General features: G+C 46.7%; 1 protein-coding gene across 5 annotated transcripts in view; it reads left to right on the top strand.

The window, feature by feature from the left end:
- The first annotated feature begins 3,488 nt into the window (after positions 1-3,488).
- RUFY3 (RUN and FYVE domain containing 3) overlaps positions 3,489-17,926 on the top strand; it is a 30,918-nt gene continuing 16,480 nt past the window's right edge. For 2 of the 5 annotated variants that reach the window (XM_058803239.1, XM_058803241.1), the window contains exon 1: positions 3,489-3,719. In XM_058803239.1, coding sequence (XP_058659222.1) covers positions 3,509-3,719 — 211 coding nt within the window. In that variant the 5' untranslated portion in view covers positions 3,489-3,508. Of the gene's footprint in view, positions 3,720-8,800; positions 9,411-16,322; positions 16,377-17,926 lie in introns of those variants that run through there. The other 3 variants (XM_058803240.1, XM_058803244.1, XM_058803242.1) reach the window with 2 other exon arrangements.

Here is a 17,926-nt window from a genome sequence, read left to right as displayed (position 1 = left end):
TTTATACACCATGTTGTGGGGTTTATTCTTAGGGAAACTGGGCATGGGGTGGTATTTGGTTTTCTTTTTCAGAGGAGGCTTTCTAGAAGGTGCTGTCTCCAAGTGGCACAGGGCCCTTTCCACACCTCACCCATGTCTGAAGGTATTTTCCTCTCTTGTCATGCTGTTGAGTTTCCCTCAACAGGAAACCTTGAGAGATTGCAAGGAATATATCAGGAAAAGGGAATTAAATGGGCTGTGCGGGACTGGTGAGGAGATGGGATTGGATGAACCTCTTGAGGATGGGTTGGGAAAGGGGCTCAGCAGGTATCACTGGCCTGCTCTGTTTTGCTGTCTAGTTCTGGTCCATCCTCTTCCTGTGTTGAGCTGCAGAGACGTGGTTAATAGTAGTTAATTTTTGTTCTGATTAACACCTTTGTTAGCTCTTAAACACCTAAAGTATGGGCACTTCTTTTAAATTACTTAGTTCCACGTAGTCTGAAGTACTGTTTCCCTTCCTAAATTTAGTGAGAAGCAAAGCAAGGACTTGTCTGGATTTTATAACCATATATGTGATAACCATATTAACTTCCCCTATTATAAATGTTAAATGTTGTCTGCTGCTACAGGACTTAGCATTGCTGCAGGACCACCTTACAGATGGCTAAGGTGTTATGTCTTCAGTGGGCAGGTAAACTTCAGGGGTGTTTTGATTACTGCCATGCCTTTGGTGAATACATTTTAACCCCACACTGAAATGCTTGCCAGGAGCTGACTGTGAATAGTCAGTTCATTTCCAATCTGGGCTGTGAAGGGAAAGTGAGTGATAATTTTTCTGAAGTTTAACAGAAACTGTCTCAGGTAGAACCTGGACTTGTGTCTGGGACAGGTTTCAGGGAGCCCATGCCTTGGTTTGTGTACCATACCATCTGAAAAGTATTAGTTTTCTGTATGGAATTATTTCAGGAGAATAATTGCTTTATTTAGTAATGCAGTTGCATCTTATGGGGGTGTTTTGTGTCTGTGATGGGCCTGGGGGAAGCCAGGAGACGAGTGTGTGCTCTTGATCCAGTGATAGGCCAGGTAATACAAGCATGTAGGTGCTCTGCTTGTGCTCTGAAAGTGAAATGTGCTTTTTTGGGGTTCTTGTGTAAACCTTAACAACCCAGCCCTGTTTCTCCCAGGAACATACTGTTCGCTGGAGAATATTTTGGTCATTTTCCAGGCTGCTTGTTGAAGGGAAAGGTAGAAACACAGTACTTAAGCTGGACAGATGGGAACAGTCCTGTCTCAGGTGCACTGAACAGGTCTCCTTAGATCTGTGCTTACTCACCTGCCCTTACTATGAGCAAGTGTCAGCTGCTCCTTCTTCCCAGGGAGAAGGAGCAGCTTTGCTGCTCAGCCTTGCTGAGGAGTGAAGCAAAATTTGCCCACCTTTAACTCCCCACTGCCATAATGGTTGGAGACTGCTACTGATAATGCTGAGCTCTGCCCTGGTGGCTCTGCCAAGAGGTCAATAAGGGGTAAGATGCTGGGCAGAAAAAGCAGCTTAGGTGCTTTTTTTGGGGAGGGATGGTATTGTGTAACAGGCATCACACGAGGTGTGGAAAATAGCCAGCAGAGATGCTCCCTGATCTCATTACCACAGAACCTCCTTGTGCACATTTCACCCTTGATGCAAAAATGAAGGGCTAACGGTCCTTCTGGCTTTGTGCTTCCTTGGAAAGCTCCTAGCAGCTGGCAAGCACAATTGTGGTGACTTCTACCTGAGCAGTAAATAAGGGGAACAACAAATTGGTGTGCCATTACAGATACGTTCCTAATCCCCCTGGGGTTAGGCTGGAGAGAATGCTGCGTGTCAGCGGCCCGGCCCTGCCTGCCGGCAGATGGCAGCTCCTGGGCTAATGAAGATTAACCAGGCATTATGTCCACTTGATTAGTTGAGAGACTGGACAAAGCCATAAACATAATTCCCATTTGCTTTTTTGTATGGCTGATAATGGGAATGCTGTGATTATTAATGCTGTGGGAGGGGGGACACTGTAGCGTGTCACTAGGAAATACTTGGAGTAATGTTTTGTGCTGAAGGGAAATGCCTGGTGGTGAACAGGTGGTTTTGAAAATTCCTGAGAAAATGGACATATGCAAACAGGCAAGGACCACAGGTGATCAGGAAAAGAAGCAAGGAGTGGATCAAAGTCTTGGTTAATGCTGCCTTTTCCCTTTTCCAGTACTGCTTCTGGGGAAGGTGCTGATACTGCCAAGAAATGCTTCAGCCATGAAATGGCACTTGTCCTTGCCAGGGCCCTGCTTGGAGAGGACTGGCAGCCTCAGCAGCACCTAAAGCAGGTGGGACTCACCTCAGGTAACAGCTTTGTCTCACCTCCATCACCCTCGCAGCAATGGAAGAACCTGCCCTGAGTCCTTTCCACCCGCTCACTTGGAGCACAGTAATGGAAAGGACAGTCAGTCCTGCCACACCTGCACATGAATAATTCATATTTAAACTGACACAGGCAAAGTGTAAAAAGCTCCAAGGTATGAGCTATTGTTTTTCTGCACATGGAAGACATAATCCTTGAGGGGTGATGAGCATCCAGAGTAAGCCTGGCTGCCTTTGGAAGCAGCAGAGCAGAAAAGTACAGTGGCAGAGAGGGGGACAATGCTTTCTGCATCACCACCTGAAATTTCTGTTTATACAGGGCAATGAAAATATATTGAGAAACTCACATGGAAATACATTTGCTGCTGCCTAAGATTTTGTCAAGGTTTCTTCCTAGCTGTGTGGGTTTTCCTAGCTGTGGTCGATAGTATTCCATCACACACAGTCTGGGTATTGTTTTACTCTTGTTAGCACGTAGAAATTCAAACATTCAGCTGTGCAATTTGTGAAGTGGCTTAAAGCATCTGTTCAATTACTTGCAACATGTTGCATGCCTTGGGGCAGGGCTGAAAAATCAGTCTCCATGAATCAGTAGCCTTTACAGCTTTGCTTTTGCAATTTTAATGTGAGATTTAAAAAGAAACCAGCAATGTGTTTCAGTTTAACCCAAGTGCACAGAAGGCTGGGTGATCTTTAAAAACTGGCAGATTTCTGTGCTTCCTGCCTGCTGACAGCACCACAATCCACATTAATTGCCTTATCTTCTGAAAGACTGTCCCAAGTGAAATTCCCAGTAGCACGCTGTATTTGGCAGTTGTAATACTAAAGAATATACTTGGACTTTGTCCCCTTTTGTCCCAGGATCTCAAAACGCAGCTGTCCATGAGTTCTCACGCCGGGGAAAGCCAAGGGGAGGCAGGAGATGGTGCCCCGGCTTCGTTTCACGGGTAAGAGCCCCTGCACCATCGGAGGGTGGCGGCTGTCACCGGCGGTGCGGGGGGAGCCCCGGGGGCGGAGGCTGGGGCGGCCGCGGCGCTTCTCGGCCGGGGCGGGGCGGGGGCTGGGGCGGCGATGGCGGAGGCGGAGCGGGCAGCGCCACCGGCGGAAAGTTCCCGGGACGGGGCCGAAGCGGAGCTGCCCCCCGGCATGGAGCGGCGGCCCGAGCCCGGGGAGGCGGCGGCAGCGGCGGAGGAGGAGGAGGAGGCGCGCCCTGCCTCGCCGCCGTTCTTCCTCCTCTACCCCGGCCATGGAGGCGGCGCCGCGGCCGCGCCGCCCGGGCTGTGGAGACCCCCGGCGCCCCGCGGCGGGGCCGAGCTGCCCGTGCTGGTGCTGAGCTACCCGGGACCGGACGGAGCCCGTGAGTACCACGGGGCTGCTCCCGGGCCGGGAGCGTCCATCGAGGCGGGGTGGGCGGCGGGCCGGGGGTCCCTGGGCGCCGCTGCCCTCCCGGAGCGCCGCTGCCCCGAGCGGTGCGGCGCTCGCAGCTACGGGCGCGCCCGGGCTCGGGGCAGCCGCCCCAAAGCTGCCCGTGACCCCGGGGCTGCGGGGGGGACGCGGCTGCTCCCGGCGGTGGGAAGGGCGGGGGGCTCGGAAGGAGGCGGTTGGGGGGGCGGCACGTGAGCCGTGCTGGCCCAGCAGCTCAGCAAAACCAGCCCCACAGAGAGCCCTTTGAGGAGCATCGGTGCCGCCCTTGGAAATCCAACAGGCTGTCCTGGACACGCGGGATGTAGTTTAGGGACTGGGGAACACCCTCTCGGGTTTCCTCCTGGTGTTGGTGCGGAAAATAAATCTGTAGCGAGGGCACTGCGCGCTGGAGACCCTGAAGAGGCTGAAGTGCATCGCTGTGTGGGGCGTGTTGGGTGACAAATAGTGTTCTCCTTTGTAAGATTCTTTATGATGTTCTTGTGGTGTATTTGTGGAAGCTGGAGTACTCTGAAGTACTTGGGTGTATTTTAAAATCAAATAAGAAATACACATATGGGTGCATACAGAAGAGATCTTCTCTTTTCCATCCATCCTAAAAATAACCAGCAGCTTCATCCTCTGGGCTGCTGCCAAGAGTGTGTGTGACCGAGCTTTTGGCCTTTGCTTTGTCACCTCCTGTCCCAGGTGAGCATTCGCTCACTCAGGAGCTGATTTGTTTGGATTTTCTCCTTTGGAAGCTGATGTGCTTGAAGGCATTACTCAGCAGAGCTAGAACCAGTGAGGTAAGAAGTCCATGTCTGTAATGCCAAGAGGAGGTGAAATGCCGTGACTTTGCTCTGAGCTCTATGAAGGACTGTCTGTGACTGCCAACTTATGTCCAAAGTCCCTCTATGTAAAATTATTTGGAATGACAGGCCCCTTTCAAAACCTTCAGTTTTACTTGTAATTTTTCCCTAATCAGGAGATCTTTACCCATGGTAAACCCTGTGATATGCATGCAAGGGCTTGAGCTACTTCTGATAGAAAAGAAGACTTAGAGAAAAATGTTTAATTGTAGCTGTTCAAACTTTGTGAGGAGCTCTTATCTGGACGTTGGGGAAACTGAAGCATTGAGATGAGCACATTTGTGTGCAGGGACTTGGTGGAGAAGCTCAGTGGTTGAGAAATGCTTTATCTTGTGTCAGCCTTATTCTGCAGTGATTGTTCAGGTAAGCTTTGTGAGAAACCTTTACAAGATGCATATAAAAGTTCCCTTGTTTTTGTGAGCCATGGAGGTGGAGCTGCCTGTGCAGTATCCAGTGTCACAGCTTGCTCAGGGGCTGACTGATGCAGTGTCTGGAGGCAGCAGGAATCAGCATGTATTTGCATGGTGTCTTGAACTCTGTCTTCTGGGGCAAACTCTGTCAGTAAATTCAGTAAATCACTTTTTCCCACCATTTCTTTTTTTCTTGCTGTGGTTTTTTTGTGGGTTTTTTTTTTTTTTTTTTTTTTTTTTTTTTTTTTTTTTTTTTCCAGTTCTCACATTTCTAAGAGCATCTTTCATTTGTTCCCACAGAGCAGCAGGAGCAGTTCTGCTGCAAAGTGTTACAGGGAGGCAGTGGCCACTACACCAAAAAGTATTTCACAATATTTTGGAGGTTTGTTTCAAGTCTTTTTTTTCCCTGCTACAACTCAATCCTTAAACTATTCTGTTGTATTCTCACCTGATTCCAAACATCAGGTGAAGGCCAGAGCTGCTTATGGAAGGAGACTGCAAAAGCTCTTCATGGCAGCAGCACCTGCTTACTTGTTACAGGTGGCTCCAGACAGAAGGAACAAGGTGATGTACTTAAACATGCTGACCTGCAGCAAAACCTTAGAACAGAATAAAAGCAACTAGATTAGGCAGTCCTTAAAAAAACCTTAAACCAAACCCCAGACCTTTGCTTGTTCTCACTGAAAGCCTACTCAATAACATGATACTTGAAGTAGACTTTTCCTTCCATTTTCTTCAATTATGAGAGTTACTTTAATCCCTAAATAATATCTCCGTGTTTCACAGTAGGTAAAGAAAAATTTGTCACTTCTTAATTAAGAAATTGTTACTGGTTTTTGGATTGTTAAACCTCCTTTTGCCCATTCCTGTTTGAGCTTGTAGGGTTGGGAGTAGCTGGTATTTGAGCTAATGTGCATATCTGTCCTGGCAAAAGAGTCAGAAGCAGACTTTGCTGTGTAGATGCTGTGTTGCTAATTTTATCTTTTTAGATTACATTCCATGTCAGAGATGGCTTTGTCCTTCTTGCTTTGCAATCTCTATGCAGTGATGGGGGAAATCTTTATCCTAATGATGGAAGCACGGGTTGCTCCTGTGCAGGCCCTGAAAATAGAAATGCACCCAAAGATGCTCCCTGGAGTCCTGAGGGTGCTTTGGCAATTTGTTTGGGTTTCTTTGTGTAGATTATTCTAATTCATTCAGCTTTGAAACTCCAAGTACTTTGCAGTACAGCTGACCTCCCAAATACTGGTGGCTGAGGGAGTGCTTGGTGTTCAGGTAATTGGTCTGAAAATTCCACTGCTGTCAGCGTGTGATTATTTAATCTTAAAAATGTTTTGGCAGCCTCCTGCTGTGTTTTGCAATCTAGCCAAAGCCTTTAAGGGCTTGTGCCAAAGTGTAGCTCACAGGAGGGTTTGTAGGACCAGTCAAGGCTGCCTGACTGGTTTGAGATGGAGAAAGTGGTTCATCCTGAAGAACCTCCTCTGCATTTATCTGTGATTGGGGTTTTCCTGGTCCATGACCATCCTGGAACCCTGATGGAGCCTTATCAGGTGCCCTTGAGTTGCCTGGTAGTTTTATGAAAGGTTTTATGGGAACATTACATTTGATACCTTTCTTTTGCTTCTTCATGACATGGTTTGTTGCTTTTAATCACTTTAGGGCACAGGATGGGGATAGGGAAAAGCTTGTCTTATGGTTTTCAGGTGGTGATAAAAAGATAAAAAGTCATAAGTTAAACGCCTCCTGTTTGGGGTTTTTTTGGGGTTTTTTTTGGTCTTTGGAAATAAGTCAAAGTTTAGGAACATTTTCCTAGTACTTTAAATATCTCTGTGGAGTACTTGCAGCAGGATCATTGCATAAAGGAGCCTGAAAATAGAACTTCCCTTCAGCTGGAAGGCAATTACTGGCTTCTGTTCTTTCAGCGTGTTAAAAGCAAACCAGTGGAAGTTGAATGGTTCCCGATTTTTTAGCAGACCTTCCCTGTGATCCTGATGTGCAGGGCACTTGCCTGTGCTGAGTTCAGCTGAACACCCGTGTTGTGAAATGGGAGCTACACCCAGTGCTTTGATATTTCTAATTGCTTTGAAAACAAAGAAATTAAACTCTCTGTAGTGAGATGTGTTGGATAATAACGTGAGCAATAGCTTATGTTGATTCTAAAGGGTTTGTTTTGAGCATGTGCCGTTTGTTTAGACCCTGTCCAATGGTTAGCCAGGGCCAGCAGCTGTTCTGTAGCAGTTGGTACGTGGCCCTGTCACTGTTGAGAATTTGGGGTGGTGCGATGTGGGTGCTGCAGCTAGAGGCGGTGACTGCTGAAAGGGTATATAAATATAGGAGTTAAGATGCTGTCAGCACGCTTTATGAACTCTGTTCTGTTGGGGAGAAGAAACAATAGTAATTCTTGTTTTGTGTGAGATAATTGCCCTTTGCGTCGCTGGCAGAACAGGCTGCCTGGTGCTTGCTTGGGTTTGGCCTAATGGGGAAAGAGCTGCTGAGTCAAAATGCGCTGCACTGAGCGGGAAGTTTTCACCAAAAGTAACTGCTTCCTCTTGCCAGTCAAAAATAGCAGCACTTAATCCTCTTGCCCAGTTTTATGTACATGATGGTGCCATTTTCTCCTGACAGCTGTCTGCATTGGCATGCTGAATTCTGTATCCACCATTCTGTTTTGGCATTTCACATCCCCAAGAAACATGTGCTTCCCTCTGAGTATTTGTTAGGGGAACAAAAAGCAGGGAGAGTAATCAAGGTCCTGTACATTGTGCATGTGTTATCAATATATTGTTCTGGTGCCAGCCTTCTCCAAGGCTGACTGTCTGTCCATTTCAGATGGGTGTTACACATCTGCTCTCCCCAAATACATTGGAGCCACACAGGAATGAAGTCGGATAAGCTCATTTATTAGTGCCTGATAGAGTTGTTGAAGTGGGTGGTGACACTAGCGACTTTGGGAACCCTCCTGTCCCCCAGCACCAGGACCCTGTGGGTTGGGGATGCAGGTGAGGTTCAGCCAGTCAGGAAGGGACAGGGAATGTGGTGGTGTTATTATAAAATACTATCATTATATTATTGTTGAGAGCCTGGAAGCCTGTTTCTCTTCCTGCTGAGTAATAATATTTCTTTGTCAGCCTCAGCTGAGCAGCACAATTTTCAGGGGAGATTTTTAAAGTATAAGATTGGGTCATGGTGTTGGTGGTGTTCTCCTTTATTGTCCTCCCATGTGCACATGCCCTGCTTAAAAGAGCTTCATCCTCAGTCACTGGAGTGCTTAGAGCCAGATAATTTTTTCCTTCCTCCCTGAGACAATAAATCCATCCTAACATTTTTTTGTATGTGGGAAATTCTAGCTCCAAGGTGCCCCCGCGAATAAAAACCAAACTGCGCCTTGCACACCTCCCGTGAAAACAAAGATGCCGATTGAATTCCTGTAGTGGCATGCAGGGATGTGAGCGGAATACAGATGTGCCTTTGTATTGCTGGCGCTGCTCCTTTGTATTCCGGGGGCGATGGGTGGGGGTGCGGCGGTGCTGCGCTCGCTCCCCAGCGGGCTGGCAGAGCCGGGCCGGGAGCTGCTGTGCCCAGGAGCGCCTGACTGCCGGCCCCGCATCAGCAGCGTCTCGGCAGCATCCTGGGAATCGCAGGCGATCACATGAGCCTGGATTTCCAGCTCTGTTCATTAGTCAGCCATTTTGGTCGCCACCCTGCTCCCTGCGCACAGCCAATCCCGGCGGCACTCGCTGCCGGGCTGCGACGGGAGACGGGAGCAGCGCTCGCCGCTCGCCCACCGGGACACTGCCTCTCCGCTCGTCCTTTGTTTTTTTTTCTGGGGTCATCACCAGAGGAAGACACTGTTTTTTGATTCTGCTGCCTCTTTATTTTTTTCTTTTTATTTTTTACTTGTTTTTCCCTGCTGCCTCTGGTGGAGAAGCCAGGTTTTTGTGGATGCTGAGGATCAATAGCCTCTAGCAATAGCTGGAGAACGACGGCAGTCGGTGGAAAGGAGGGAGGCAGAGCTAAGCGGGAAGGAGCAGCGTTTTTACCTTGCTTGATCTATGAAAAGGCCAGAGCAGCCTCTGTGATCCTGAGCAATCTGTCCTTTAATCGCAAGGTATTTCTGATTTTCTTCTTCAGAAAGGTTTTGTTTTTAGTCCTTATTTTGCCCCCGTTGTTGTTGTACCAGCTGAGTCATCATGTCTGCTCTGACGCCTCAAAGCGACATGCCAACCCCCACCACAGACAAGATCACTCAGGCTGCCATGGAGACCATCTACCTTTGCAAATTCCGCGTGTCCATGGATGGAGAGTGGCTGTGCTTGCGCGAGCTGGATGACATCTCGCTGACACCCGACCCCGAGCCTACCCACGAAGGTACGGTCCGGCTGTGCCCCGGGAGCCCTGGGCCGGCTTTGTTCCGGCGCTGCACCGCTTGGGAGGGGGCGTCTCCGGGACCACACGCTCGTGTCCTGCCTGCGGAGCCTGGACAGCCGTGGGCACAGCAGAGAGCCAGGCTGCTGCTTCAGATTGCCCTCCGAATTTGTAACCCAGCCCTTTAAGGCGGATTGGTGATGCATTCTCTTTTTAGCTGTATCGAGTTTGTGTATCTCAGGAAGGAAGAAAACCGTGGTGTGTGCTCGGTGAGACCGTTTAATCATGATTTTGCCCTTAACCCGGGGCTGATAGCTGTGTTAGTGAGCAGCCGGCTGGTACCGGGGGACCGCAGCGTGTGCCCGGTCGTGGGGAGTATTTGGAAAGCCCCAGCGATTACGCAGCGGTGCCCATTGTCAGGTGACGATGCCATCACAGTGCCCCAGCTCGCCTCTGATGAGCGTGCTGCTGTTCGTAATGGCTTGGAAGCCTGAAACGTGGGGATGTAGCACATCTTGCTTTCCCCTGGAAAAAGGATTTTGGGTTGATAAACAGTTTAATAGGAGGACAAGGATTGAATGCACTGAGGACTAAAAGCCTGACAGGACATCTGTGCAGTGCTCTGCCAATAAAAAATGGGGAAGAAGGAGAGGTGATGAGTTTCTGCAGATGCTGAGGTTCTGAGTGCCCTTGCTGGATGCACCTTTTGGTTTTAGAGCAAGGAGGCCCCAGCTTCTTATGCCTGACCCTTTTCCAGTAACTCCTGAAATGCCGCTCCACCAAGCAGTCTGGCTTGGTCTGTTTGATGCTACCTAGTTAAGTCAGCAGTGTCTTATATTGTCTTGCTGAATAAGGCAAGTGAAATTGTGGTGGGGATTTAAGCTTTAATTTCCAAGGGATAATTTCATTTCCATTTGACAGCTTCTTTCAGTGACAGTAGCCCTTGGGTTTGGATTTGGCTTGCCAAGTACTTAGTCACGCAGTGGGATACCAGACAGAAGTTTCAAAGGGAGAAATTTAGCATTCCCTCTGAAGCATATCCCAGGGCTTCAGGGAGGTGAGTACTGGGTGAGCAGGAATTCAGTTGTCTTCCAATTCCCATGTTCTTGTGTGTTACACTGAGACCTTCCTTGGTCTCACTCCTGTGTTTTTCAAGGTGTAATTACAGTCAAGTATCAAAAATAAATGCAAAAGAGCAGCACTGTAACAACCTTCCTGGTAAATGAAGGTTGCTGGTTGGCTGTTTGGGAGTGTATTTAGTTCCAAGCTGTATTTTGAACAGAGAAGGTCAGGAAGAGCGTTGACAATAGGAAAGCTGACACAGCTGTATCCTGGTGTTTGGTCTGGTGCTCCTGCATCAGCACTGCTGCTGTGCCTGCAGGGTGTGCACAGGTCAGGGGGACAGGAGCGTGGGCTTGTGTCCCTGGGAGTGTCTCCAAAAACAAAACTGATGTGCAAAGGTAGGCATTATGAAGAAGGAAAAAACAAGCTGTGGAATTCTTCCAAAGCATAACAAAGAGGGACAGTTTTCTCCTTAGAAATCAAGAGATGTAAAATATATGTTGCACTAAGTACCAAATCAAACAGCTTCTTGGATTAAGATTTGAAGCCTTCCATTTGCTGTCCCTCAGCTCTTGCTGCTTCTGGAGAGTTTTGTCCCTGGCCTCTCTTCACCCTGTGATCTGCTGTGCCCCCAGCCCTCGAGCAACCATCCTGCCTTCAGTCACAACAATTCCAGTCTGCACAGAGCTGGAGCTTGAGAACAGCTAAGCAAAACTTTTCTTCAAATTAAAAACAGCAGGTACTGAGTTGCTTGCAACTGGGTATGTTCCATATAACCTGTAGCATGGCCACTCAATTTAACAATAAAAGCAATTAATATGCTTTTTCAGTTGGTTGAAACAATTCTGTGTGTATATGAAAATAAGCAGATTCTGCTGCTTACTGTAAAGCTGCTTGGATTAGAGAAAGAACTAATATTTTAAAACAGGCTGTATTCTTAATAAGACTCTTAGAACCTTACTGTCCTCTGCAGGCCCCTCAGAATTAAATGTGACATTGGTGGTTGTTAACTTTGTTTGCTTGCAGTGCGTGTGATGGTCTTGGAGTCAGCTTTAGGGATGGAGGTAAAAACCACCTGGACTGTAATTCTGTTTAATGTTGAACAGAGTGTGTGTATGGATGGCATTGAACACTGCTCTCAGCTGTGGGGAGAAGTTCCACAAAATGGCTTTTTTTTAGGCTGTTTAACTGGATGTTAAATTTCTATCTTGAATAATCATGAGGAGCTTCACAATAAGGGCTGTGGAAATTTTTGTCCTCGTGAGATCACCTTGTAGTAGCATCCAGAAGGAATACATGTGCTAACTTGAGAGAACTTTGAGGAATTACAGTATTCCTCTCTTTATTAATCCTCCTCGATTTGCACTACGAGCAGCAATTGGAATTAGAATTTATAATATGTGAAGATGAAATTATCTTTTCTATAGGGCAGAAGCTAATGTCAGATTTTTTTCTTCTTTTTTGACCAGTAATTTTAAAGTTTTAGTTTCTGGCATGTGCTTGTGTAGAATGCCCTGACAAGAAGTTACAGACATCTTCAGGAAAAGCAAATGTTCTTAAAACCTCCTGCCCATTAATCTGTTGCACTGATTACTGAATCATCAGTCAGATTTTACCTTTTTTCTCCATTTTCTATCCAAGTGTTTTTCGTACCTCAAAATGATGTAGGGAAGCAGCATAACCTTACTGATAATGCTTTTGTTGTGCTAACTGGCAACAGTTAACCTGGGTTTAGGGTTTCTCCAGTAGTGTGGAATAGTAACAGTAAAATCATGGGAGAGGTGGGATTTTTCTGTCCCTTGGGCCTTTCCCATTAGAAAATAAATCTGAATTGTACTGGGAGTGGCAAGATCCTTTCAGATGTGGACAGAAACCCATGTGAGATGACTGTATTTGCAAAAAGCCTCTTAAAACGCATCTGGTGATAGAAACCCCTAAATAGATGAGAAGTTTGAAGGAGCTGGAGACGTGATTTAACAGAAGAAATGTGAAGTCAGTAAATGCAAGTTAGATGAATTACAGTGTGTTTGTGGTTATAAATCTTGGGAATAGCAGTTAGGTCATGTAATCCAGACTTCAATGCAGAAATTACTCTTAAGAGTTATTTTCTTTGCTCTTTTAAGCTGTGTCAGTCTAACTGAAGTCAGAGCTGGGGAGCTTGGGGCAGGATTCTGTCCCTCAGAGGTGGCGAGTCACAAGTGCTGCAGGGAAACCACTTGGGTGTCAGCTGAACTGGGAAGTGAAAGATGGGGAAAAAACCCCAAGGGTTTGGGCTTTTATTTTCTTGGTGTAAACTGTCAAGGACTAACATAGGGTGAGAAATTTCCCGTAGCAGTTAGTCATGTGTTTCCCTCTGAAAACAGGCTGGTTGTGCAGAAACATTCCATACAGCAGCAACATAGAGAAATCAGGTGATTATTTGATGGCAATCATGTGTGGATGGGAGTAAGACTCAGGGTGGGATTAAGCTGTGACTTCATGTGATGCACATGGCTGTTTGTTTGTCCCATAGGTGTAATGGAGAGTGGGCTGGGAATTTCCAAATTGTCTGTACTTCTTTATTTCCTTCTGATTTCTGGCAGATCTTAGACTGCTCTTTTCTTCTGTAGGCAAGGCTTTCTGTGTATATGTGTTTATTTAGAGAAGGAATGTTTGTGCAGGGGGTTTTAAAAGAAATGGTTTTTTGTCCTGAGTAGATGGTTCCTAGCATTCCAGGCTGCAGACAGCCCGTGACTTCCCCGATTTTGGGCTTGCAGGGTGTTAAGAGTATGATGCTGAAACCCTTTGCAGATCCCTTTTCTTTGTTAACAATTAGTGATCCATCATGTTGGCAAACCTAACCTGAAAGAATTAGTTGTGTACCTCCCATAACATGAACAGCATCTATCTAATTTTCTCCCTTGGCCTCTTTATTTGCTGTTCAACATATTCCTAAGGTAAAGAATATCAGAATGCAATTCAAGTGTAGTAATGCTACCAGAGGTGCCCCTTTCATAATAAAGGAATATTTCTCCAGATTTGGGCCAAGGCTTTCCCAGCAGCAGGGCTGACTGGGCAGCATCACTCAGGACTTTCTGTATCAAGTTCAGTTTTCATTTCCCAAAACTGATGCTTTGGGTTTTTTTAGGTTATTTTACTGATGGCTCAGTCTCTCCCCATGAGTTTGTTTAAAATTTCTGTACTTAAAAATAATTTTAGAAGTCCTGACCTATTGAAAAATGTGTGACCTTTTTTTCCTGATGGAACAAACGCTTCCCAGGTAAGGCCCTGGCACAGGTTTCCCAGAGAAGCTGTGGCTGCCTCATCCCAGGAAGTGTCCAAGGCCAGGTTGGGGCTTAGAGCAACCTGGAATAGGGGAAGGTGTCCCTGTCCATGCAGGGGACAGAGGCAGGGGGTGTTGAATGGGATGAATGTCAAAGTCCCTTCCAACCTAAGGCAGTTTGTGATTCTGTAATTTTATTTAATCTGTCTTTGGAGGAACTTGATATCCAGAGGCTGTGTGTGAGATGATGTTCATTAGTTCAGAAAGGCTTAGACTCCCACCTCTATTTTAGCCCAATAACTTCAACCCTTAAAAACAAAGTAAATGTTGAGCAGCATTGTGAAATAATTTTGATGCTGTTCCATTCTCTCAGGATTTACTTGTAAAAGCTTTCTTTGGCTTGGGAAAGTATTGCCTCTCCTTCAGTGAGATACTGCTGCTGTGTCAGCCAAGAGAGTGACTGCAAACCCCTCTGTTGTCCAAATAACAGATGGGATTTTTGTGATTAATGTATTAGAGACAAGTTCTCCGGTCCCTTCCTGAAGAACTGGCTTGAGTGTTCATTCCAATGGGATATTCAGTTCCATAATACTAATTTTCCTGGGAATCTGGTTGGAATGAGTTAATTGTGTTATGGAGACTTAAAAGCCTTGATTATCCTGTTATCTAAACTTCCTACATAGTGAATTAAATACTTTCCATCATAATCAAAAGTATTGAGTTTTTTTCCCCAAAAGACCATGGAAACTATAGAATTTCAGGTCTTTGTTGTTCTGTGGGAAGATGTTTTTCCTCCCCCACTGTTGCTTGGTGGAATTTCCAGACAAGTGGGAAAATACACAAGGTGAAAGAGATGAGCTCTATGCAAAGTGCAGCTAGATGCATGTAGAATGAATGAAAATAGGAAAGAAAGTGCTAATTAAGTGTGTGCTTTTGCCTCTAAACCTATGCAAATGCCATAGTACCAGTTTAAATTCATGCAGTTCCTGCTAGGAGGAAGACAGGTTTATGGCTTGTAGAGATAGAAGAGAAGAAAATATTTGTGACTCCTCTGGATATTTCTCTGGGAGCTTCACGTGGGTTACTTGCTAAGGGTTAAAAATAAATGAGAAAGATGAAATTAAGCCTGTCAGTTGTCTCAGTGCCTGTTACCCAGGTACTGATAAATCTGGTTTTGATTGTATGTTCTTCCCTGTAGAAGACTTCCCTATTGTATGATTGTATGTTCTTCCCTGCTTTGGGTTAAGAAAAAAATCCAACCTCCCAATTTTAGATAAAAGACCTTGCAGTGGTGGTGTGTGGCTTCCCTTACTGGGTGCAGGGAGGGATTCCGGGATGATCAACATCTGGATCTGAGTGCCGGGGTCCCTGGAAGCGTCAGGGACTGGTGCACTGCAGTGAGATTCAGTCTCCTGGCCCTTGGGAAGCTGCAGCACCTGTCATGAAAGACCAGCAGCCATCACTGTGGCACGTGGGGGAGAGCAGCACCCGGGCTTTGGCTTTAGACACCAGGGGTTTGCTGCAGGGACGGTGCTTGTTGCTCCTGCAGCAGCGCTCATCCCCAGGGCAGCGCTGGGGCTCGGTCTCCGTAGCGCAGTGTGAGGCTGCGGGGCCCGCCGGGCAGCGCCGTGCAGCACACGGGGCTCAGCTCTGGGCTCAGCTCCGGCGCTGGGGCTCCCGGCGGGCGCTGTGTGGGAGGGAGGAGGGCCGGGCAGCCTCCGGACTTTGCTCAGATCGTCGGCACAGTTGGCTGGGGAAGGGGCCGGAGTTCTGCCGGGCTTTGGACGTTGTGCCGATGGCGGGTTAGCGCTGGGGAGCGCGAGTGCGTAAGTAGGGAGCCAACAGTGTCCAGGGTCCGGGGCTTTGTCTGGCTCGGCTCTCTGAGTTTGGAGCAGGGACTTGGTGGGCGTGCTGAAACCAGTTCTCCTTGTCCTGCCTGCTCCTCTCCCAGGATACCTCCCTGGCCCCGCCAAGGAGAGAGGTGCTCCCCTGACTGAGGCCTTGGGGATCGTCATCAGCCTGGGACCCATGTAGGGCTCGGCTGGGTCGCCTCTGCGGGATCTGTCATTTGGGGTGAGGGTCATAACAGAGTTTAGGCTCTGCTGAACCTCTAAAATGACCTCAGTGTGTGTTTTCCCTGAACGTGCCTGCTTCCCACGTGTGGCTGTGTCCCTGCCAGCAGCTCCTCTTGCGGCTGGATGTGAGGAAATTGAAGGAAAAGCTGACATTGCATAAGTATCACAAGTTTAGTGCTTTTATCTTATAAATAAAGTAATGCTTTTGTTGCTTTTCTTTTTAGGATGTGCTTTACAAAAATTTTGCTTGTGTTAATGCAGAAACAAAACTTCTGCAGCTTTTCGGAAGCCTGCCCTGGTCTGACTCTGGGAGAAAAATGCTTTGCTCTATTGCTTTGTGCAGACTAATGAACCTTTTTGACTTGCAGATCTCTTGCCACTATGAATTAAGTCTTGTATGATGCAAATCTCCCTTTCAGTTATGCTTTTCTTACACCTTGATTTTGAATCTTTCCTTTAGATCACGGCTTGCATGACGTTTTTCTTTCTTTTCCTTTCCTTTTGCTGTTTGCAAAGACTCTTGGGAGGATTTGACAGATGTGGTGGAGCAATTGCGCGATGATTCCGAAGGTGCGTTCCACACCCACATCTCACAGCTCTTGTTTGTGCTAATCCTTGGCTTCTGCACTATTATTTTGAGCCTGAGTGCAAAATGCAGTTAGCTTCCCTTTCCAGTGCCAGTAGCTGTGGCTTTCCTGCATTACCTTGGTGTTGCTTAAATAAATGTGTGCGGGTTTTTTGCTATTTTGACCTGAAGTGGAGGTAGGAGAAGTAGATCAACAAGGGCTGTTTGCCTTCTCCTAAATGCTTTCAGAGGCAGTAACTTCCTGAGCCTGGCAGAAGCACGGCTTAAAAGGTTGCAGCAACATATGGGAGCTGAATTAAAAAAAATATTTCAGAAATCACTCTGAAGCTTTAGGTTTTCTGCAGTATTTCTGTCTAGATTCTTCAGATTTTCTGGCAGTATTTGCCAAGGCTTGGCAAAAATTATTCTAAAACTTGCATTGCTAATTTTTTAAAAACTTGTAAAGTACTAAACGACAAACTTATTTATAGCACTTTTTCCTTGGTTTTTAAGAAACTGTGCAAATATGAAATAGTTGAATTCCCAATGTAGCAAGTGGTTAATCAGATTGATACTTTGATGATTAAATACAGCTGCTCCTGCAAGGGTTTCAGGTGTTTGCAGCACAAAAGGCTGATGTTGTCATGCACTGAGCACACTGGTCCTTGCTGTCATCTTCCACCATGGTGCCTTTAACTGCTATGCTGGTTCTGTGCCTGGTGCTGCCCACAGCCTCCTCAGCCACAGGCAGTGTCCTCCTCTCCTGGCACAGCAGCCCGTGCTGCTTCCCAGAGAAGGGCATTTTCTAAGGTAGGCTTTTAGGAAAAAAGAGGGGCTTGAGACTTCTTTTTTTTCACAAAATATAGCACAAGTTGTTTTGCATTTATTTTGTCGGGTGAGAGGTGTTCCTCTGCCACACGGAAGCAGCCGTGTTAAATTTACTTTAAGTTGTTGTTCCTGATGTAAGATGGAGAACAGTGATGAAATGCCAGTGAATTGGCATTGCTTGCTGTGGGTTTGTTCACTTCTCCAGTGTCTCATCGTTCCCTGCCGTTGATCCAAGTTTTAGCTTCATTTTAGTTGCTTCTTCCTTCTTTTAGAGTAAGTATGAGGAGTGATAAAATTTATTGTCACCAAGTGAGAAGTACCAAGACCAGTCACAGCTTAACCCTTTGAGATCCTGTATTGCATTGACTCTTTCTTGACTTTCAGGTTCCTGGGTTCAGATTGTACCATTTAAACAAATTACAGGATTCTCGAATGCTTTTGGAAACATCTTCATGGAAGCAGCTGGTTAGAAAAGATGTCTGTTCTGTAGAAGCTGCAATATTTAAATACCAAAATGTCCTAAGAGGACATTCCTTTGTTTGAAACCCAAACCCTGTGGAAAGCCAAGCTCAAGGGCTGGGGATTTACTTTAAGTTTATGATGTGGGCTGTGTAGGAAAGGCCAGGCAAAGGTTTTGCAGTTAGAGGTAGAAGGAAGTTGGAGAAGGTACCAGCTCAGATGGAGCACACCAGGATTGCACTTGTCCCAGCTTAAAGGCAGCCTGACA

Source organism: Ammospiza caudacuta, chromosome 4, assembly GCF_027887145.1.
Source record: "Ammospiza caudacuta isolate bAmmCau1 chromosome 4, bAmmCau1.pri, whole genome shotgun sequence".
NCBI classification, from domain to species: domain Eukaryota; kingdom Metazoa; phylum Chordata; class Aves; order Passeriformes; family Passerellidae; genus Ammospiza; species Ammospiza caudacuta.
The sequence above is the reverse complement of the archived record's forward strand: the minus strand, read 5'-3'. Positions and strand labels throughout refer to the sequence as shown.